At 39.9% G+C, this 18,031-nt stretch overlaps 1 protein-coding gene across 1 annotated transcript; it reads left to right on the forward strand.

The window, feature by feature from the left end:
- The first annotated feature begins 5,443 nt into the window (after nt 1–5,443).
- On the forward strand, nt 5,444–13,689 carry CCDC151 (Coiled-coil domain containing protein 151). Its single transcript, XM_065218880.1, has 4 exons — nt 5,444–5,581; nt 5,642–6,550; nt 12,743–12,920; nt 13,022–13,689. The coding sequence occupies exons 1-4, from the start codon at nt 5,491–5,493 to the stop codon at nt 13,674–13,676; spliced, it is 1,833 nt and encodes a 610-aa protein (XP_065074952.1). The 5' UTR covers nt 5,444–5,490; the 3' UTR covers nt 13,677–13,689.
- The last annotated feature ends 4,342 nt before the right edge of the window (nt 13,690–18,031 follow it).

The following is an 18,031-nucleotide window of genomic DNA, read 5'->3' on the forward strand; positions in this document are numbered from 1 at the left end:
AGATCCTACACGTGCAGTGCAAGAAGAATGATGAATCTTGAAATCAATTCATGCTAAAAAAAAAGAGACTTTTTAGTGACTGGCGTTGATTTAGTGTTTCAAGTAAACGCTTGTTCTATCGTTTTGCTGACACAGCTAAACAGGGTTATCGGTCTATCCAAGTTCTTCCGGGTAGCAGGTTTTAGAATCGGACTGATAAGCTCTTCTTTCCACAGCAGGAATATTGAATCAGATATTGTACGAAATTGATTGTTTGCAAGCAGCTGCTGAAATCTCAACCTGAAGGGAATTCACGGAATCGTTGCCTTATCTTATCTAGACCGTTTCAGTTTTTTTATTGTGAAATTTCTTATTTATGTCATATCCTGTTTCGGGCCGATCGAATTCCAAGTATTTGCATGCATTATTGCAAGTGAGAAAAATAGGAATACGTGTTCAAATTAAAAACTAACCCCATTAATATGCACGAAGTGTCGTTTAGATTAACGGAAGTTCTGCGGTACGAAAAACTATTGAATTTAGACTAAAATTACTTAAGAGTACGGCAGCACAATATGGTTCCCAACCAAAGACATCAATTTCAAGTAGTGGAACAGATGGACGGAAACCCGTCGCTTTTTAGTAAGGGATTTTATGTTGATCGTGGAATCAAACTGTCCTAACACAGACATCAGCATCATGGTGGTTGATTAAGATTGTATGTTATGGTTCGTTTTTGAAACGTTAACGATTTTTTAACTTTGCCAAATTACTTACCAAAGCAACTTCCACGTTTCTACGACGGGGTTTGGATCGTTCACTAAACTCTAGCGTCGTTTTATGGTATTATGATTCTTCTTCCTCTAACATCTATTGAACGACATAGCTCGTCTGTGTACAGTGATTGGCGATTGTGCTGTCTGATGATTTTCAATTTCATATGTCTGATGATGATTGTCGAAAGATATTCTATACACAATTTATCTGCTATACGATCCACAACGTAAATGTCACGGGTCATACTGTAATCATTCCTCGACGTTGACTGATCATGACTGGCGCTAGACTTATTATACTGTGTTTATTATATGCATCTCGTTGTCAGTAGCTTTGTAGCAAGTTGAGTCAAACGAGTCCCTAGAATTGTAGGATGATTATTTTACGCACAATTTCAAACTGACAAAATTATAAAACAAATTAATTTAGACACTTACTTAAGATTGAAATCTGCATGCAAAAGGTTTTTTTTTATCTTTTTAACCCAACAAGGTGCACAGAAGTATTATTATTTCAACAATTTTGTAAGGCAAAGATTATGATTTGGACGGTTAGTTTTAAACAAATATGATAGGCACAAACTGCCCTTTTATTTATCTCCAAATATGCAATCGTCGATGGAATGATTCACTTCAATATCTGTCGTCCTTAATTTCATCTTGTCTTTTATCTCCACATCCGATAAGCAAACAAGATGATTATCCTCATGTTGTCCAATAATTTCAATCAAGGGCATTGTCATAACAATGTGGCTTCCTAATTGAATGCAGTATACACGCAGAGAAATGGTTTTTAATTTAAAAAAAATAAATCACATTGAATTCAACAAAAAATATTGTAGACTCAGGGCCTATGCAGTTTTTTCTTTGAATTAAAAATAAATGTGAATCAACTTTCCATGTGACTGTGAGCAAATTCAACAGTATTTTTATTTGATTCTATCATGACGTTTCTTGAATCAAAACAAATATATTTTGTTCCAATCACGCGCTTCTTTTTGAAACAAAAAAAAAAGATTTTTGTTTCAAAGAAAATATTTTGTTGATTCTAAAAAGAGGAACAATTGATGTAAATAACCTGATATTTGATTTATTTTCCATTTTAATTGTTTCTTTTAATATTAGCTGAAATCGAAAAAATAAAATCATTTTCAGGATGTCAAACAATATTTATTATAGTATCTAAAGATCTGAACCATTTGGCGGATTTTTTTAACTTTTGGTTAAAACTTGACAGATGGAAAGTTATCGATTAACCCTGACTATCCGAGCGTGGTTATTTCTGACAGACATGAAGTTAAATTTTGGCAACCGTGGCTAAGTTCTGCTCGAAAACCAATCGATTGGTAACACAGGGATTTTCGAACATAAAAAATAACTTTCGAAATGTCACTTTCAACCACGAGTTAAATTTAACTCGGCAAATGGTTCACAGCCTAGATTGATTTACTTTGGCCCTTTTCTCGTCAACCGAAGGTCACAACGGAAACCAACATCCGGAAGGTTAAAGTTTCCCCTACCCGATGATGTTGTTGGTTTGCGTGAGTGACCTTCGGTTCACAAGAAAAGAGCCTACAAATGTTTGTTTACAGAAAGCTGTTATGACGTTTTCCCATGTTCCTCTTGAAATAATGAACTGAAAATTAGTTTAACTGTTGATTAAAAAGTGTCATTTGAAAAAATACCTGTGGTTCACTCGGAAATAGTGAACGTAGCTCAACTGCTCTACTTTGCAATTCGTTGGGAGTCAATTTGGAAAAACGGCCCTTAAACTCGTCGACCACGATTTGCGTTATGATGCGCTTGTCAGACCTTGTAAGATGTTTATTTGTTTCATATTTTTTTCAGGATTGCTTGGCCTCTTGCGGATGTTTGTATCAAATAAATGTTGCTGTACAGTTAGCTCTCGTTACATCTGACTGCTGAAGCGCAAGTGAAAAAAAAATAGAAGACGTTGAATCAGCTAACAGCGGAAGATTCCGTTTATTTAGAAAGTGAAATCAGATTTGGGCGTACTTGAAGATTAAACATCACTTACCAGGCTTTTTCTCCATGAATTCAACGCATGAATGCACTTTGCCTTTGCGCTAAAAATGGCTGCTGAATAAGATCCTCCACTTCCTTCCGCTCGATGACTTTCAAGTTATCAACTGTGTATCGATTCGCTGAAATAATTTCAATTATTTAAACGGCAAAAATGTATTAAATTAGAATATTCTTACCTATGAAAGCACCGACTACTGCTTCGCTCAAACCAAATGATTTCAATAATTTAAATAATTCAAAATATTCTGCACCAAGCGTTTCAACCTCCAGCTCTTCAATCACATCTTCCTCGTACGAATCCATTTTTCTATAAAATTGTGGTCCACACATAGACAAAAAATCAGATCATTTCCAAAAGATTTGTTTTAATCAAAAAGCAAGGTCTTCGTTTGTAATAACAACTTTGTAGAATGAACTCTGCTATACATTAGAAACAAAGATTTTTTTCTGTGAATCAACAAAACAGCATAAGTTTGAATTAAAAATGCAATGTATTTGATTATAATACGCCTTGTTTCTCTGCGTGGAAGCTGAAACCTAATCTGTAAAAAGTATAACCAACAATCAATACGAAACTAACGATTTTAAATTGGCTCACTACTTGACTAGCCTATTGGTCCCAAGCAAACGATTAACGTACCCCTTCTAGTCGAAATTCTAGTACTACGCAATGTTTGTTTTGATTCGCTAAGAAAGTGACGGGTTATTGGTTTTTCCTATGTTTCGAGGGGTGAATCGATTAGTTTGGGACCGAAGATAGTACCAGAGCTGAGCCAAAAAGTTGAGCACGTTATTTCGGGACCTTCTAGTCTTAGAGTTACCTCTATGGTATAACCTTATTACACTACACATCCTGGATGTTCACTAGCGTTCCATCTTCTCTATCAACTCAAAACCACCATCCTCATGAGACATCATCGTCTAGTTCAGAGTAGTTTTTCACAGCGTTTAACAAAGGAGAATCGCCAAAAGAAGCTTGTGCGTGCCTTACTGGCATCAAAATCTTACCAGATCTGTCAATTGTACCTGTGCTTCTATCGATTCCAAACATTGTCCTATCTAAATTTGTCATCTAAGCATGCAAGACGAATGGCATAATTTCTCAAATCTTCCAATCACTCTCTGAGATGTAGATGACTAAGCTTCTAATTAAATCCGTCGTACCATCGGATTCTGTAGTTTCAGTTTTCCTTGCGCCATTTTCACACAGCCACTGCTTAAGGAGACTCGTTGTTGGCGGTAATCGTTTCATCGATGTAGTATTTTTTTCTTTGCGCAGCTCTTCTCACTTTCGTTTGGTAGTCATATCTTGTATACGGAAATGTGCATTGGAATAGAGCAAAAAATGGAACAGTTCTAAGCTCCCAGTAGCTTCTTTAACCAGCTTTAGGTATTTCCGAATGTTGATTTTGGTGGCAGGCTGGAAATGTAACAAATGGGATAATTTTGCGATTTCAGGATAAGTGTAATGGATTCAAACGCTAGAATGCAATTTTGGGTTAATTCACATTTTATAACAACGTAAACATACCATTTCCGTTAGTCGAGTCGTTCCGTCGTTCTCGAGTCGTTCGATAAACTCAGTCAGCTGACTTAGGTTGGTTTAAACCAGTTAAACATTTCGTTGTCAGCATGGTAATTGGTTCCCATCATCAGTAGGAACTTCGACTGAAATGCATTTCCTCAACCTGTTATTGATCGTTGCGGCTGCTGGAAGAACTCGAAAGTCCCGGGCAGTAAAGTCGCCATAAAAATCACCCAACAATTTCGGAAGGCCAGCTTTCGTATTTGACATTACATCACCATAATATAATTTCGGTTATAAGCATTCCAAGTGCGCTGTTTGCTGCAAGTCGTTCCAACCTTAAAATGTGTTCCACTGGATTTCATTTCCTGGAAACCATCTCTTAGGTATCAATACAATAATAAGATTGCAATGTGTATTTGACGATGTTCCATTGCGAGTTACTTAGTGTTTTTCAAATTAAATCATATACCAATACCCATGTAACCAAAGAAACTTTCCTTAAAAGCCTAGTTCCTTAAGGCGACCAAATGGCTGTACTAGGTTTTATTGTTTTGAGTATCTGGAAAAAAGAACATGAAGTATAGAACACTAATCCGATGAATAAATAGATCATTTGTGGATAATCCGACAATACGCCGTTCATCTTGAAGAACTCCTGTGAATAGAAAAACAGAAAAGAAAATCAATTGAAATATATTTTAAAAAATACTAACAACTTGCAATCATCCCATCCATCAAATCTGCGAACTTGACAATGCCTTTGCTTCAAAAATTTGAATGTAAACAAACTGTTTTCGTGGTAACGAATCTGGGTACATGCAACCTAAAACCCCAGTCAACAGGTAAGCTCATACCTTCCCACTATTTCCAAACATGCCAACAGCCACTGAAGCAACAAGTAGCTCCAATATACAGAAGCAACAAGTAAATAAACAAAGGAACGAGGGTCAAAAGTCGGCACACCCAAACACAGACACGTGCCACGACAAAACAATTGTAATAGATTGCATTCCGCAACCATGCTTCCTTGTCCCTATTGCCAAGGGCAACGGGTCGACCGTCAACCACCGTTTGTGGTTAGATCGATACGGGGAAAAATATATCTCGGAATTTTTCCACCTTCAGACTGCGTAATTCGGACCCTGCGGCGAAAAGTGCAAAATGGCAACTCCAAAGCCACTACTAAACAGCGAGGGCCTAGCGTTGACCAACAAGAAGATCGCCGAGCTCAAGAAGAAGGTTCAGCTGGCTGGTAAGTACTTAAAATTTCTGTGTTTTCCTCACGATTCAAGTTCAATTCTGTCTTCGGCAGAGGGTCAAAAGAAGGCCTACACCGAGGAGTGGGCCGATTCGAGAAAGACCCAAAGCGAGAAGATTTCCGACCTGAAGAAGGAGGTCCGCGAGCTGACCAATAAGCTGTCCTACCTGCACAATCCAAACAGCGCCAAAGCGCAGAAGAATGTCCAGGAAATCAAGCGAAGAATTCAGCTTCCGCCGGGGGCCAAGACGGTGCACGATGCGCTGCAGATCGTGGACCTGAAGATCATCGATGTGAACAAGCAAGCGGATGCGGTAGAGGCAAAGCACAAGAAGCGGGAGATTTACTACAAGAAACTGCTCGATCAGTATCACATGTTGATAGGATACAAACACTCCAAGGCGGATGGATCGAACCCACCGGAAACGGTGGAAGAGGACGCCAACAGGAAGCTGATAACGCACTTGGAGAACGAGATCCACCGGACTTCGGTTCAGTGGATGGAGGCGGAGCATATCCGGAAGAAGTACCGTGGAATCAAGCTGTCGCTGATGAGGGATGCGGAGAAGTTTGAAAGTTCCTTGCTGGAACTGGAACAGGCCATTACGGAGCAGCAAGCGGAGATTACGAAGCTGGAAGCGGTTCACAAGGAAGCCATGCAGATGCGGGACAATACCAAGTCGATCCTGCAGCGGCAGGAGCAGACGACGCATTATGCCAACAAGGCACGGGAGAAACAGGCACTGGACTTCCGGCGGCAGGTCGAGGAACGTAAGCTGGAACTGGAACGGTTGGAGCGGAAGATTTTCTCCTCCGGGAAGACGATGGTGCATCAGGAAAGTGTCCTATCCGCTTCGGGGGATCATTCCGGAGGCAAGGGCGACGGGGAGGATTCGAGCGGTCACGATAAGGAATCGGCATCGGAGATGGAGCGGAAGTTCAAGAAGTTGATGCATGCCACAGGTAATGGTTGGGGTTGGGTAGGTTTTTGTTTTGGTATGCCGTATGGTTTTACACAGAGCCTACATTTAACGGTCAATCAGTGTACAGTTATGGTAATTCTACTGGAATGCTTAGAAATTCGATCTGATATTTTGGAGTCCTGGAGGTTGAAGGTAGGAAATTCCCTTTCAATATTTGGGGAGTTTCGTCTAGAATTCAGCAGGTCTCGGTTTCAAAAACCTCTCTGCATTTCTATTAATCAATCCTAAGATAAATGCTGCCCAGCATTCTCTGGAATCTTAGCTTACATTTTGAAGATTTCTTATGCAGTATAGTTCCGCTTTGGTAATGGATGTAAAGGCATACCTTTTAAGAGAGCAATTTTGGGACGGATATATGGGCTTTTATAGGGACAGACGTCTTCCACTTCGGGGATTTTTTAAATATCCTGAGCACTTTCAGTGGTGCAAAAGGCCAGTTCGTTGAATTGCTCTGCTAGTTTCAAAAACATTTATACACTTCGAAGGTGGTTAGCCTAAGGTTGTCTCCTATCCACCGTCATGAGACTGCCATCTTAGGAGTAGCTTACGAGGAAATTTCTTATTCAGCAACTGAATGCCATTCAGGCGCTGTTTGAGCCGCACCTCCATGATGAACAGCCGCTTGGCGAAGCATTTCCTCTATCGTCGTACTATCAACAATCAATTCGGAACTAACGATTTTAAATTGGCTCTCTACTTGACTAGCCTATTGGTCCCAAGCAAATCGATTAACGTACCCCATTCTAGTCAAAATTCTAGTACTACACAATGTTTGTTTTGATTCGCTATGAAAGTTTGACGGATAAAATAAGCGGTTCGTGGATTTTCCTATGTTTCGAGGGGTGCATCGATTAGCTTGGGACCGAAGATAGTACCAGAGCTGAGGCTAAAAGTTGACCTCGTATCTTCGGGACCTTCTGGTCTTAGAGTTACCTCTATGGTACTATGGTTACCGAGCCAGTTTTCGCATCGCACCTCCTCACTTTGCTATTGTCGAATTGATAAGTTGTGCCACCAAGTTGTGTCCATGTTTCAGCTAGTATTGTTGTAATTATATGGCTCGAGGTGGGACCTAGTGAAGACCGGATTTTTTTGCCGACTCACGATTTTGTAGCCCTCGGAGTCTAAGAATCTTGAAAAATTCCAATCCTTGGGTTTTGAATTTGTGATCTTCTTGCTTGTAACCGTTTCTATGCCTAAATTATCTTGATTACTCCCCAGGAAGTAGTCTGATAATGCTCCAAAAGTTCCTTGAATGCTTCCCAGAATTATCTTGGAATTCTTTCATAATTTCCTTTGGAGTTCTCCTGAATTTTCGAATAGAATTCTCGTCAACAATCCTGTTGGCTATGATTTCATGAGCAAATTTTCATTATGTCGTAAGTAACATTCGCACCAATCCGAGAAAAATAAAGTTTTGTTTTGATGACCGAAAAGTTATTCCTATTTTCAATTAAACTCGTATAATCTCATAGTGATAGCAATGTTTAACATATATAGCAGGGTTCTAATCATACAAATGTAATTCGCTAGCTTTCTTGTTAAAAAATACTGGTTTTTAAGTCAAAAGTTATTATACGTCGTTGTGTGGCCCCTATTGTTAGTTAAGTCAAAGTGTATTTACCAGGATATTCGGGAGAATTATCAATTACGTCTCCTTACGTGCAGCCCATTCATCATTTTAGGACCACCGAAATCATCTTAGCAACAAACAGTTCGATTTATTCACTTTAATAATGAGAAAGCGAAACGACGAACGTACACTTTTCACGGGTTTCTCAGCGCTGTTACTTAAGTCAAACGGCATCTCCATAGAAATCGGGTGGCTTAAGTAACATCGAAAACTATTTTGATCGGAAGGTGATTACGTCAAAAAGCAATTTGACTGGTAAATAAATTTAAAAATGGGATGTGATCCTATATTCGGACAGTATATAGTGTAATAGCAGGAGCATCGATTGACACTGATAGCTCGACATTGTTTACCTTTGTTACTTTCGACGTAATGAAAATTTGCTTTTAGTGATTTGCAAAGAGTTCGTGCGAACAAGTGGGAATTTCCTGGAATCGACTTAGTGGAACGACGGTGAAAGTGAAATAGGCTGATTAGTTAGACCTGAGATCGTCCAGCAAAAGAACGTCTCGACGAGCAGTCGGAGCCCAGCTCTCAAGAAGAGTCTACTACCAGACTGTAGCTTATGGTAAAGATCATACCTGGAGGTTGAAATACGGGTCAGCTAGCGGTACGTTGTTTGGCATCTTCCATGATGTAACGTTGATTGGAGTTGACAGGAACTTCAGGTTTTGTATGTAGCAGAGAACGTAGTTGATCTAGTTTTGGTCGATGCCGTCAGTCTGCGGTTGATTTGCACTGACTGTCCGACTCCTGCGACAGAAATGTTGGTTCCAGAAGCTAGTAGAAATGAGGATCAACGACGGGCCGGAATCGAGAAGTGCTCCATTTCGAACTCATAGACGACAATGAGGCTAAGCTAGCCTTACCTACGCTTAGATTCACAGATCCGGAAGCGGTCGATCCAGTAGGTTTCTGGAGTGGTGCCACTGGTTGCTATAATGGCAGGAAGTTTTGGCGTGACATTTCCTGCTGAGCAAGACAGGCATTTTCAGTAAAGCCTGTGTTTAGCAAATAGGGGAAATGTCGGCTTCGGCAGTACCTTAACCTATTATAGTCAGGGGGTAAACAAAGTCCTAGAGAACTCAAATTTGGCCAATAGTTGCTCTGAAACACAATGAATCCACATGCCAAAATTGAGCTCTCAAGGACGTTGTTTATCCCCCTGACGATAATAGGTTAAGGTATTGCCGAAGCCAACTTTTCCCCTACTTCTCAGCAATGAGAAGCAGAGGCCTGAAAAGTTTTTTTTTGTTCTTGAATATGCATATTTTCTAAAAAAAAAAATTGAACAAGTTTTTGAAATTTTGGACTTGAAAGTTATAATACGTCAAGAAATTTCCGAGAATCTGGTGTCAAATTCCTAACACAGTTTTAAAGGCTCATGGAATTTTATTATAATTTTTTAAGGACATAATTTCAACGGAGTTCTAGGAATAACATCGATTGCAATCTGCTTTCAAGGTAGTTCTGAGGAACTATAGATTTCATGTGAAGCCTGAGATAGTTTTGAGTAGAATTTCAAGAAAACCCTGAATCGAGTTAAAAGTAAACAGAGGAAACTTCCAAGGGCATCCTGAAGATAATTTTATGAAGTTTGTGGGAGAAAACGAATCTGAAGCATAAGTCTATGGACATTTTTGGAGAATACTGCTAGAGTGGGATGCTGGAATGAATTAAAAGAAAATTCTGAGAATCTTTCCAAAGGTTTCAATGGAATTACGAGAAGTATTCTAAGTATATTCTGGTGCAACTGTTTAGAGAATTCAGAGAAGCGTTCCAATTGAATTTAAACAGGTTTTTGGAATTCTTAACCCCCCCCCCCCCTACGTAGATCATATCATATCATCGGATAGGGGCAACTATCACCTTTCCGAAAGTGGTATTGGTTTGCGTGGGCGTACTTTGGTTCACGTGTAAAGGGCCTTAGAAAGTTTGTTTACAAATGCTTTTGTGCCGTTATCAAATGTTATGCCTGATATGATTGGTCGTTGGAAGCATCAAAGAAAGGTTAACTGATGCTCCATTTTCTTCTGACGGTTGGGGCATGAGCATCAACTCTTGTCCTAGCCTTTTATGACTTATGGCTATAGCGCCATTCCTCGCTTTCTGAAAAGAGAAGAGGGAACGGAAAAGGAGAAGCACAAAGGGAAAAGGATTATGTGAAATCTATGAACATAAACAATATTATTGATTTGTAATACACAATATAGAAATGCACTGGTCACTACCCGATTCTTGTCACTATTATCAAGTCATAAAAAGTAACAAGGACTAACATGTGATCCTTTGATTACTGGAAAATCCTGATTCCCTAGTTTGAAGGTGCCACGACTAGGGTTCGGTGGTAGATGGTGGTAGAACCACCGGCGCACCACAAAAAGGTGAAAAGATAAAAATTTACAAAATGGAACGAACTCAGCAAGTTTAACCAATTGAACCTGAAGGCTGCCTGACATGTGTTGATGTAGAAGTCCAAATTGTAGACGAAGCTTGACGATGATCAACATGAAGCGCACTTTTTTGCCTGTGCATTTGAAAAAATACTTCAAGTCTCCTCATCAATGTATGAATTAGGTAAAGAAGTGTGCGTTTGACAAACCGACATGAAACTAAAACTTAACTCTTGATCGAGAATCCATAACGGTGGATTCAAATGTGCAGCGATCCCATCTGTCAAAACCATAGAAATTTGTTATCTAGATAAAAATAATTTGCCCGGAATAGATTAGACACGAACCAACTCGTACATTTAGTATGTGTGTTTGTGGCTAGGATACACATTTTTCGCGAACACGGCGGCAGATGTCAGTTTTGTGCTTTGATCAGAAATTTGATGATACTTTGTATGATCATTCATGTCGGTTTGTCGGTGCTAGTACTGTCGCATTAATGGCCCTTCGCTCATTTTAAACTTCTATTCAATTTTCATACTGCAATACTCTACCTACCCTCTTCGGACCTTTCTCTATCTAATAAATTATCACACTAAAGCTTCATGCTAGATAGCATTTCCAACCAACTAAAAAAGTTCTTGTTTCTACGATTTTTGTCTGTTTTTCGATATTTGTTCTGCAACTGCTCAGCAGAGGTAAAATAGCTCATAAACGAGCCGTCGAAGTTGCTTTCAGGTTGCTTTCAACCTGACTACTGCGAACTCAGCCGATTTTATGTTTCAAGTGAGTTAGAAAACATCTTGAAAATCTTCCGAAGTTTCAAATTGTTTTGCTGAGATAGCTCACGAAATTGTATATACATGCTGTCAAATGAACCCTTGGCTCCTCCTCCTCTGCTCCAGAAATAACGTATACATGGTGATGGGAGTGCACCTGCCCACAAAGCTCACATGACTCTTATAAAGTTTGATTACATTCTTGTTTCAGCTACCCAGTTTTGGCATTATTAATATCAAATAAAAACACTTTTTCGAGCATCACGCTCGATGATTTACATTATCCGCCTACCGCCTGTTTCGACAGTTTTATAATTATAATTCTTAATTTGTTTTCAGTATGTGGCAACACTTTTAATTGTGGTTCAAACAGTAACTACCTACGTGACTTCTGAGCTCTTTTGAATGTTTGGCTCCCGTTTGACAGTTTGACTCGGCTCCCAGATGACAAGCATTTTGAGTTAGTTCGCAGTACTAAGCTTTCAACTTGCCAGTGGCACTGTGGCTCGTTTATGAGCGCTTCTTCCTGCTGAGAAACCTTCGCCCAGTTTTGTTATCATCCTAAAACAAAAATGGCAGACTGACCAGAAATAGAGAAATAGTATGGCAACAGGCTTCTCCCAAAGCTTTTTGCACTAAGGGCAGCAACCTTTATTAAATGATCTTGTGATTTGGAAATTTTCCCCAGAAAACTCTTGGGATTCTCTCTACAACTCATTCCAAACAATCGTTCTTGCTTACCTTATTTAAATTTTCTGCATAATTTCCCACAAAATATTTTCAGAACTAGTTCACAAAACCTTTAAAATATCGATGGAATTTATCTTAGAATTGCCATAGGATTCTACTCAGAGCTGTCTTGGAGAATTTTTTCAGAATTGTCCTGTAAACTCTCTAGGAACTCTCCTAAGCAATCTTACAAAGTTCACATGGCATCCTCCTACTATATTTCCTCCCAGATAGATTCTATTTGATTTCGTATCAGAGTTTCGTCAGAATTATTAATCAGAATATTTACCTACTTTTGGGTAGAAAGCGAGTCGAAAATGCCACACGAATTGCACTCAAGTAAATGAGTACTACTTTGACCCGCTTTACCTACTTTTGGGTACTTTTTTCTTACCGTGTATGGTGAAAAAACCGGAAGCCTTTTTAAGCACTAAAACACAAATGAGACTTCTAAATTACATCACTAGACTAGGGAACCGGTTGATTAGCTTGAAATTAAGATTTTCCACGCTTTATTTGTCAACTATGATCACTAGTCCCTAACGAGCCTATAATGAAACTGGTCATCAACCTCCTCTAATCGAATATTAACTTGTCCCCCTACCCCATCCCCTTACCAATGTACATGCCACGACCAGGGGTCAGCGCGGCGAGCGAGGTCGTTGATCGTTTCCTGGCGCAACGGGAAGCATCGGCCCGGTTGACGTATCTTCGCACGGTCACCGAGAACGAGAAGAAACAATTGGAAGCGCAACGGGAGCTGATGACGGCCCAATTGGATGCGTTCAAGTTTGCCGATGTCAAGGACAGCGATGTGTAAGTACCACTAACTTGTCTAATCATATGATGGGGCGTGGGACACTTTTAACACCCCGCCGTCGAAATATCTCTCTCCCTCTCTCCGTCTCTCATTTCAGCAATCAAGAGGAACTGGAAAAAATCCGGAACTCGATCGAGGAACAAAAGGCACGCCGAGAGGAGTGTGAGAAAGCGATCGATTATACCCGGAATGTGTTTAATACGATCAAAGACTCGCTGGTCGAGCTGCTGCTGTCGCTGAGAGAGATTGACGAAAATTTGGATGCGCAGTTTTTGCGCAGCCGGACGCCCACCAAGCAGGTGGACCTGCTGGACATCACGTCTGGGAACATTTCCATGGACGATCTGGGAAATATGCTGGAGGAGAAGATCAAGCTGGGCATGATTGCCAGCGGTCAACTGGCGAACGACGTCGACAGTGGACTATCCGAGGACGAAGCTGAGCCTCCACCACCGCCGCGACCGGCCAGTGCGCTGCAAATTCCGGTGACGAGCCCTTCGGTGGGAACCTCGTCGGTGCAGGAGGAACGAGAGAAACCACCGGCGTATCCACCGGTTTATGTGAACTTGATAGCCGGTAGAACGACGGCGCAGATTTCTTCCGCTTCACCGGGCCCGGGAGCAACGGTTGTCCTGTCGGATGACGAGGCGGAAGTGCCGTCGCGAAGCTATCTGAAGCGACAGGCCAATATGATTATAGAGGCAAAATCGAGACGGAAGGGCTTCCGGATGCCTCCGCCGAAACGTCGTTAAGGTTCTGGCAATTTCGTTGGATTTTGGAATAAGTCCCTTCTATTTGTATTCACATATTTTCAATGTAAACGTTATGTTAGCTTGCATAAACACAACTAAGCAGCAATGTTTTCCAGCCATAATAGAGCCCCTACTATGTAAGTCGAGTCGAGCGTTACTTCTGGTCACTGGTCTGTTTTGGTATTACCGTGGACCCCCGGTAATCTGCACGCCGTGCAAATTAACAATGGCTCAAACGTCATTTAGATCGTGGAATGGAGTGAAGCGAAATGGAACATTGTGAAACGGAAAGTAGAATCAAAACAAAACAAGAAATACCAGAAATACGCATAGGGACTCACAGTGTTACTAGAAGTTTAAATTAAAAAGTGAACTCCGTTAATATGAATGACGTGTCAATCAGATTAGCGGAGGTCTATGGTGGCGCAGTTCCACGCAAACTGACGAAACGATTTTATTTTACAAGTTCAATCGACTTTTTCAAGTATTTCAGCCTTGGTGCAATTCATGGCAATTTGGTGGTCCGTTTCTTCGTTCGATGGCTCTTTAATAAAGAAAGATAAGATAAGATCTTCGTCCAGGATCGATTGTTTATTATACTGATGGTTCAAAATTGACCAACCAAGTAGTAACTGGTCCAGGAATAGACATATCGGTTCCTATGGGCAGATGGCCAACTGTGTTCCAAGCAGAAATCCAAGCGATTGTAAAGTGTTCTATTATACTTTTGCGTAGAAACTATAAGAGTTCAAATATATGCATCATGTGCGACAGTCAAGCTGCTCTAAATGCTTTAAAGTCGGCGACATGTGCATCAAAATTTATCTGGGAGTGTTTTTAATCACCTCAAAAATTGTCTTGTCAAAATCAAACTTCTATTGGGTTCCTGGTCATTGCGGGATTGACGGAAATGAAAGAGCTGATGCACTAGCAAGGCTCGGATCATCTCATAAGTTCATAGGGCCAGAGCCCTTTTGTGGCTTATCGGCTGCTTCTCTTAGAATGGAGCTAAAAGCGAGGGAATCTTCAAAAGTGGAGGAAAACTGGAAGAACACTTCCATTGCTAGGCAGTCGAAGCGATTCATCAATCCAACCATTTCTGTGACCCACAAAATCCTGGACCTGTCTAATAAAGATCTTAGCATACATACAGGTCTTATAACAGGTCATTGTCCGAGCCGTTATCACCACAAACGAAGTGACAGCCGCACCGGCTCGAAAACTTTGGTGACGAAACTGTTATTGCAATTTTTCAGTGTACGACATGGCAACACTTCTACTGGATTGTACTAGCATTTTCATCAAATGTACTAGAATGTTTTGGTTCTAGCTGTTTCACTCTATTCAAAACAGAAATGCAGAAAAAAATTACAAAATGATTCACTCTTTGCACACAAAATCAGCTTTCTCCAAATCAAAACAAAAATACTAGCCCAGCTAGTGGCTGATGGCACAAGCTACTAAAAAAAAATCTGTTACAACGAATCACATTATTTTAATAATTAATAATTAATTGATTTCTTCGCCAGTTAGTCATCTGTCATCTGTCTCTTGGATGTAATATTAAAATTTATTTTTTACCTTGTAAAAAAAAAATGTTTTTGTTTTAGCTGCTCATTACAGAAGTTATACCAACAATCAATATGAAACTAACGATTTTAAATTGGCTCACTACTTGACTAGCCTATTGGTCCCAAGCAAACGATTAACGTACCCTATTCTAGTCGACATTCTAGTACTACGCAATGTTTGTTTTGATTCGCTATGAAAGTTTGACAGATAAAATGAGGGGTTATTGGTTTTTCCTATGTTTCGAGGGGTGATTCGACAAGCTTGGGACCGAAGAGAGTACCAGAGGTGAGCCAAAAAGTTGAGCACGTTTCTTCGGGACCTACTTGTCTTAGAGTTACCTCTATGGTAATACCAAATTAGAACAGTGCGCCGAAGTGACGCTCGGCACGACTTATATAATAAGGCCAACAATGTCAACTATTAATATTGATGCAAACATAGGAAAATTACATCAATTAAACGGTAGTTCTTAGTCAGGAAATAAAATTAAACATAATTTTATCTTCAAAAAAGCTTTAATTAAAAAGTACATCCCGACCTGAACCCGAACATATTTTGTTATTACACGTACCCAACCCGAATCCGTCGGTTACCGGTAAGAGTCAGGTTTCGACCGTCACATTTTTTTCTAATCTTAATCTGTATTTTCAACGTAAAAAAATCTTTTAAATCTGTATCAAAATTCAGAATCAGTTTGTTTATTGCTTAAATTCTTGAAAAGTTAAGTTGGCTTTCAAATGAATTTACAAGCGGTAATCAACTCTGCACACTGTGTCGAAGCACATCATACCACACCGATCGACACGTTAGAGAACACGATGACACAGAATATAATATAAAAAATTGATATCTTTTTCGCAAACAAACGTAAATATGAACGAAATCTTTCTCAACATTACTTTAGTGAAGTAACAATCACATTAAGACTACGTTTTTGTTGACTATACAAATGGAAATAGTGTTAGGTTTTAAACGTTTACAACTTGGTCATGTTTTGATGGATTCAAATTATTTTCACATCCTTTGATTCAGAATTGATGTAAGATTTGTTTGGTATAAAGATTATAGTAATTTATCATTAGAAAAACTATTGAAAATTTATCAAAACAATCGCAATAAACAAATCACGTGCTCGCTTATTATGACTATCGAGAGAACAGAGAAAGACGACCGGTTGCGAGGTTATATAAGAGCTTACCTGTACGTTTTGCATCAAATCGCCTGGGGATGACACGGTTGTCACTCCGTTAGACACCGCCGTGTACGGTAAGACTAACTCAAAATTGAGTAGGATTTCTCTCAAAATAGTAGTGAGTGAAATTTTTCTCAAAAATCTGCTTAAAAAAAGAAAAAAATTACGTCTTTTAAGTCTATGAGTACACTAGTACCCGGCCAATGAGATTAACTCAAAATTGAGACGAATTCGTCTGAAAATTTGAGCATGAGCATGATTGACCGCCAACGGTTGCTGTTCCGTTATTGCCAGGTCAGCTGCAATTACACAGAGACACTAACTGGGACTAACACTGATCCTCAATGTGTAAACGTAAACACTGATGGAGATCTAATGTTTACCAATACCAGCGCCGGTCGTGGCCAGTGCAGGTCAAATAGGGAATGGGAAGGAATGTGTTGACGCGATACTCGCTGTGAAGGAAACCGAGCAGTCCTCTGCGCTTCCAGGAGAAATCACTGAAATGTTGGGTGTGGGGAAAGGTTTGCAGCAGGGATCGTTTTGATAAACTAATGATGATAATGACGTACCTTAAACATGAACGGATATGAAGCATAAATAGATAAAAAGGAAAGATCTTGCCGAAGCAACCAGCTGCCTCGAAGTGTTTTCATATACTGTCCTCAAATCATCATTCTTCTTGACGTAATAGTACCAGCCGTAGACGGTCCATGGGTATCAATATAAACTGCCCAACGAAAAATTCAGAGTCTCAAATAAGCATACAGGGGAAATGGATGTAATGTCGTCCTAAATACCCCTAATTTGGGCCCATACATAAATTCAGCAGTCGACAAAATTTTCAATAGCGACTAAAAATAGCAATTAGTACCGTCCCAATGACGCGTTCATCTAGATAAAATTGATAAATAGCAGATTTTTAGCCCAATCTTAGATCCATAGGCCAACATTAGAGCCATTTCACCTATATTGAATAAATGCCGAGATAAATGCTGTATAGCAGTGTACCACCACCTCGAACTCATCTCCGTCTATTGTCACACTTCTGCCAATGCGAGCCATATCGCGCTCGGTTCCTCCAGCTTAGAGATAGTTTATCTTCGACGTTTTCACTTTTAATCCAACCTTTTCTGCTTCACGGTTTAGCCGGCCACCGCCTGAAACGTTCTTCCGACTATGTCCACGTCGTCAGCGAAGCAGATGAACTTGCTGGACTCATTGAAGATCGTGCCCCGCATGCTGAAGCCCGCATGCTTCATAACACTTTCTAGTGCAATGTTAAACAGGAGACAGGAAAGGCCAGCGCCTTGTCGAATTCTTCTCAGTTTCCCGGGAATACCGTTGTCGTCCATAATGTTCCATAGCTGTTGACGGTCAATAGTATCGTAAGCGGTTTTAAAATCGATGAATAGGTGGTGTGTAGGAACATGATATTTTTTTTTTTTTTTTTTTTATTTATTTGTCAGTTTGTTTGATAACAGTAATTATAATTTGTTATTCTAAATCGAGATGAAATTTCAGTGCGTCTACATCAATTATTTCGTTACATTCACAAACAAAGCAGATGTATTTAATAAAAACACTAAGC

This window comes from Ochlerotatus camptorhynchus, unplaced genomic scaffold, assembly GCF_037179485.1.
Source record: "Ochlerotatus camptorhynchus isolate MF236.1 unplaced genomic scaffold, CSIRO-AGI_Acam_v1.1 ptg000094l, whole genome shotgun sequence".
NCBI lineage: Eukaryota > Metazoa > Arthropoda > Insecta > Diptera > Culicidae > Ochlerotatus > Ochlerotatus camptorhynchus.

What these genes read in the sequence shown, in the direction of transcription:
- CCDC151 (XM_065218880.1), top strand. Translation starts at nt 5,491, where the DNA reads ATGGCAACTCCAAAGCCACTACTAAACAGCGAGGGCCTAGCGTTGACC. An exon ending in GAAGAAGGTTCAGCTGGCTG is followed by an intron (nt 5,582 to 5,641) that starts GTAAGTACTTAA and finishes TGTCTTCGGCAG; the next exon opens with AGGGTCAAAAGAAGGCCTAC. An exon ending in GAAGTTGATGCATGCCACAG is followed by an intron (nt 6,551 to 12,742) that starts GTAATGGTTGGG and finishes TGCCACGACCAG; the next exon opens with GGGTCAGCGCGGCGAGCGAG.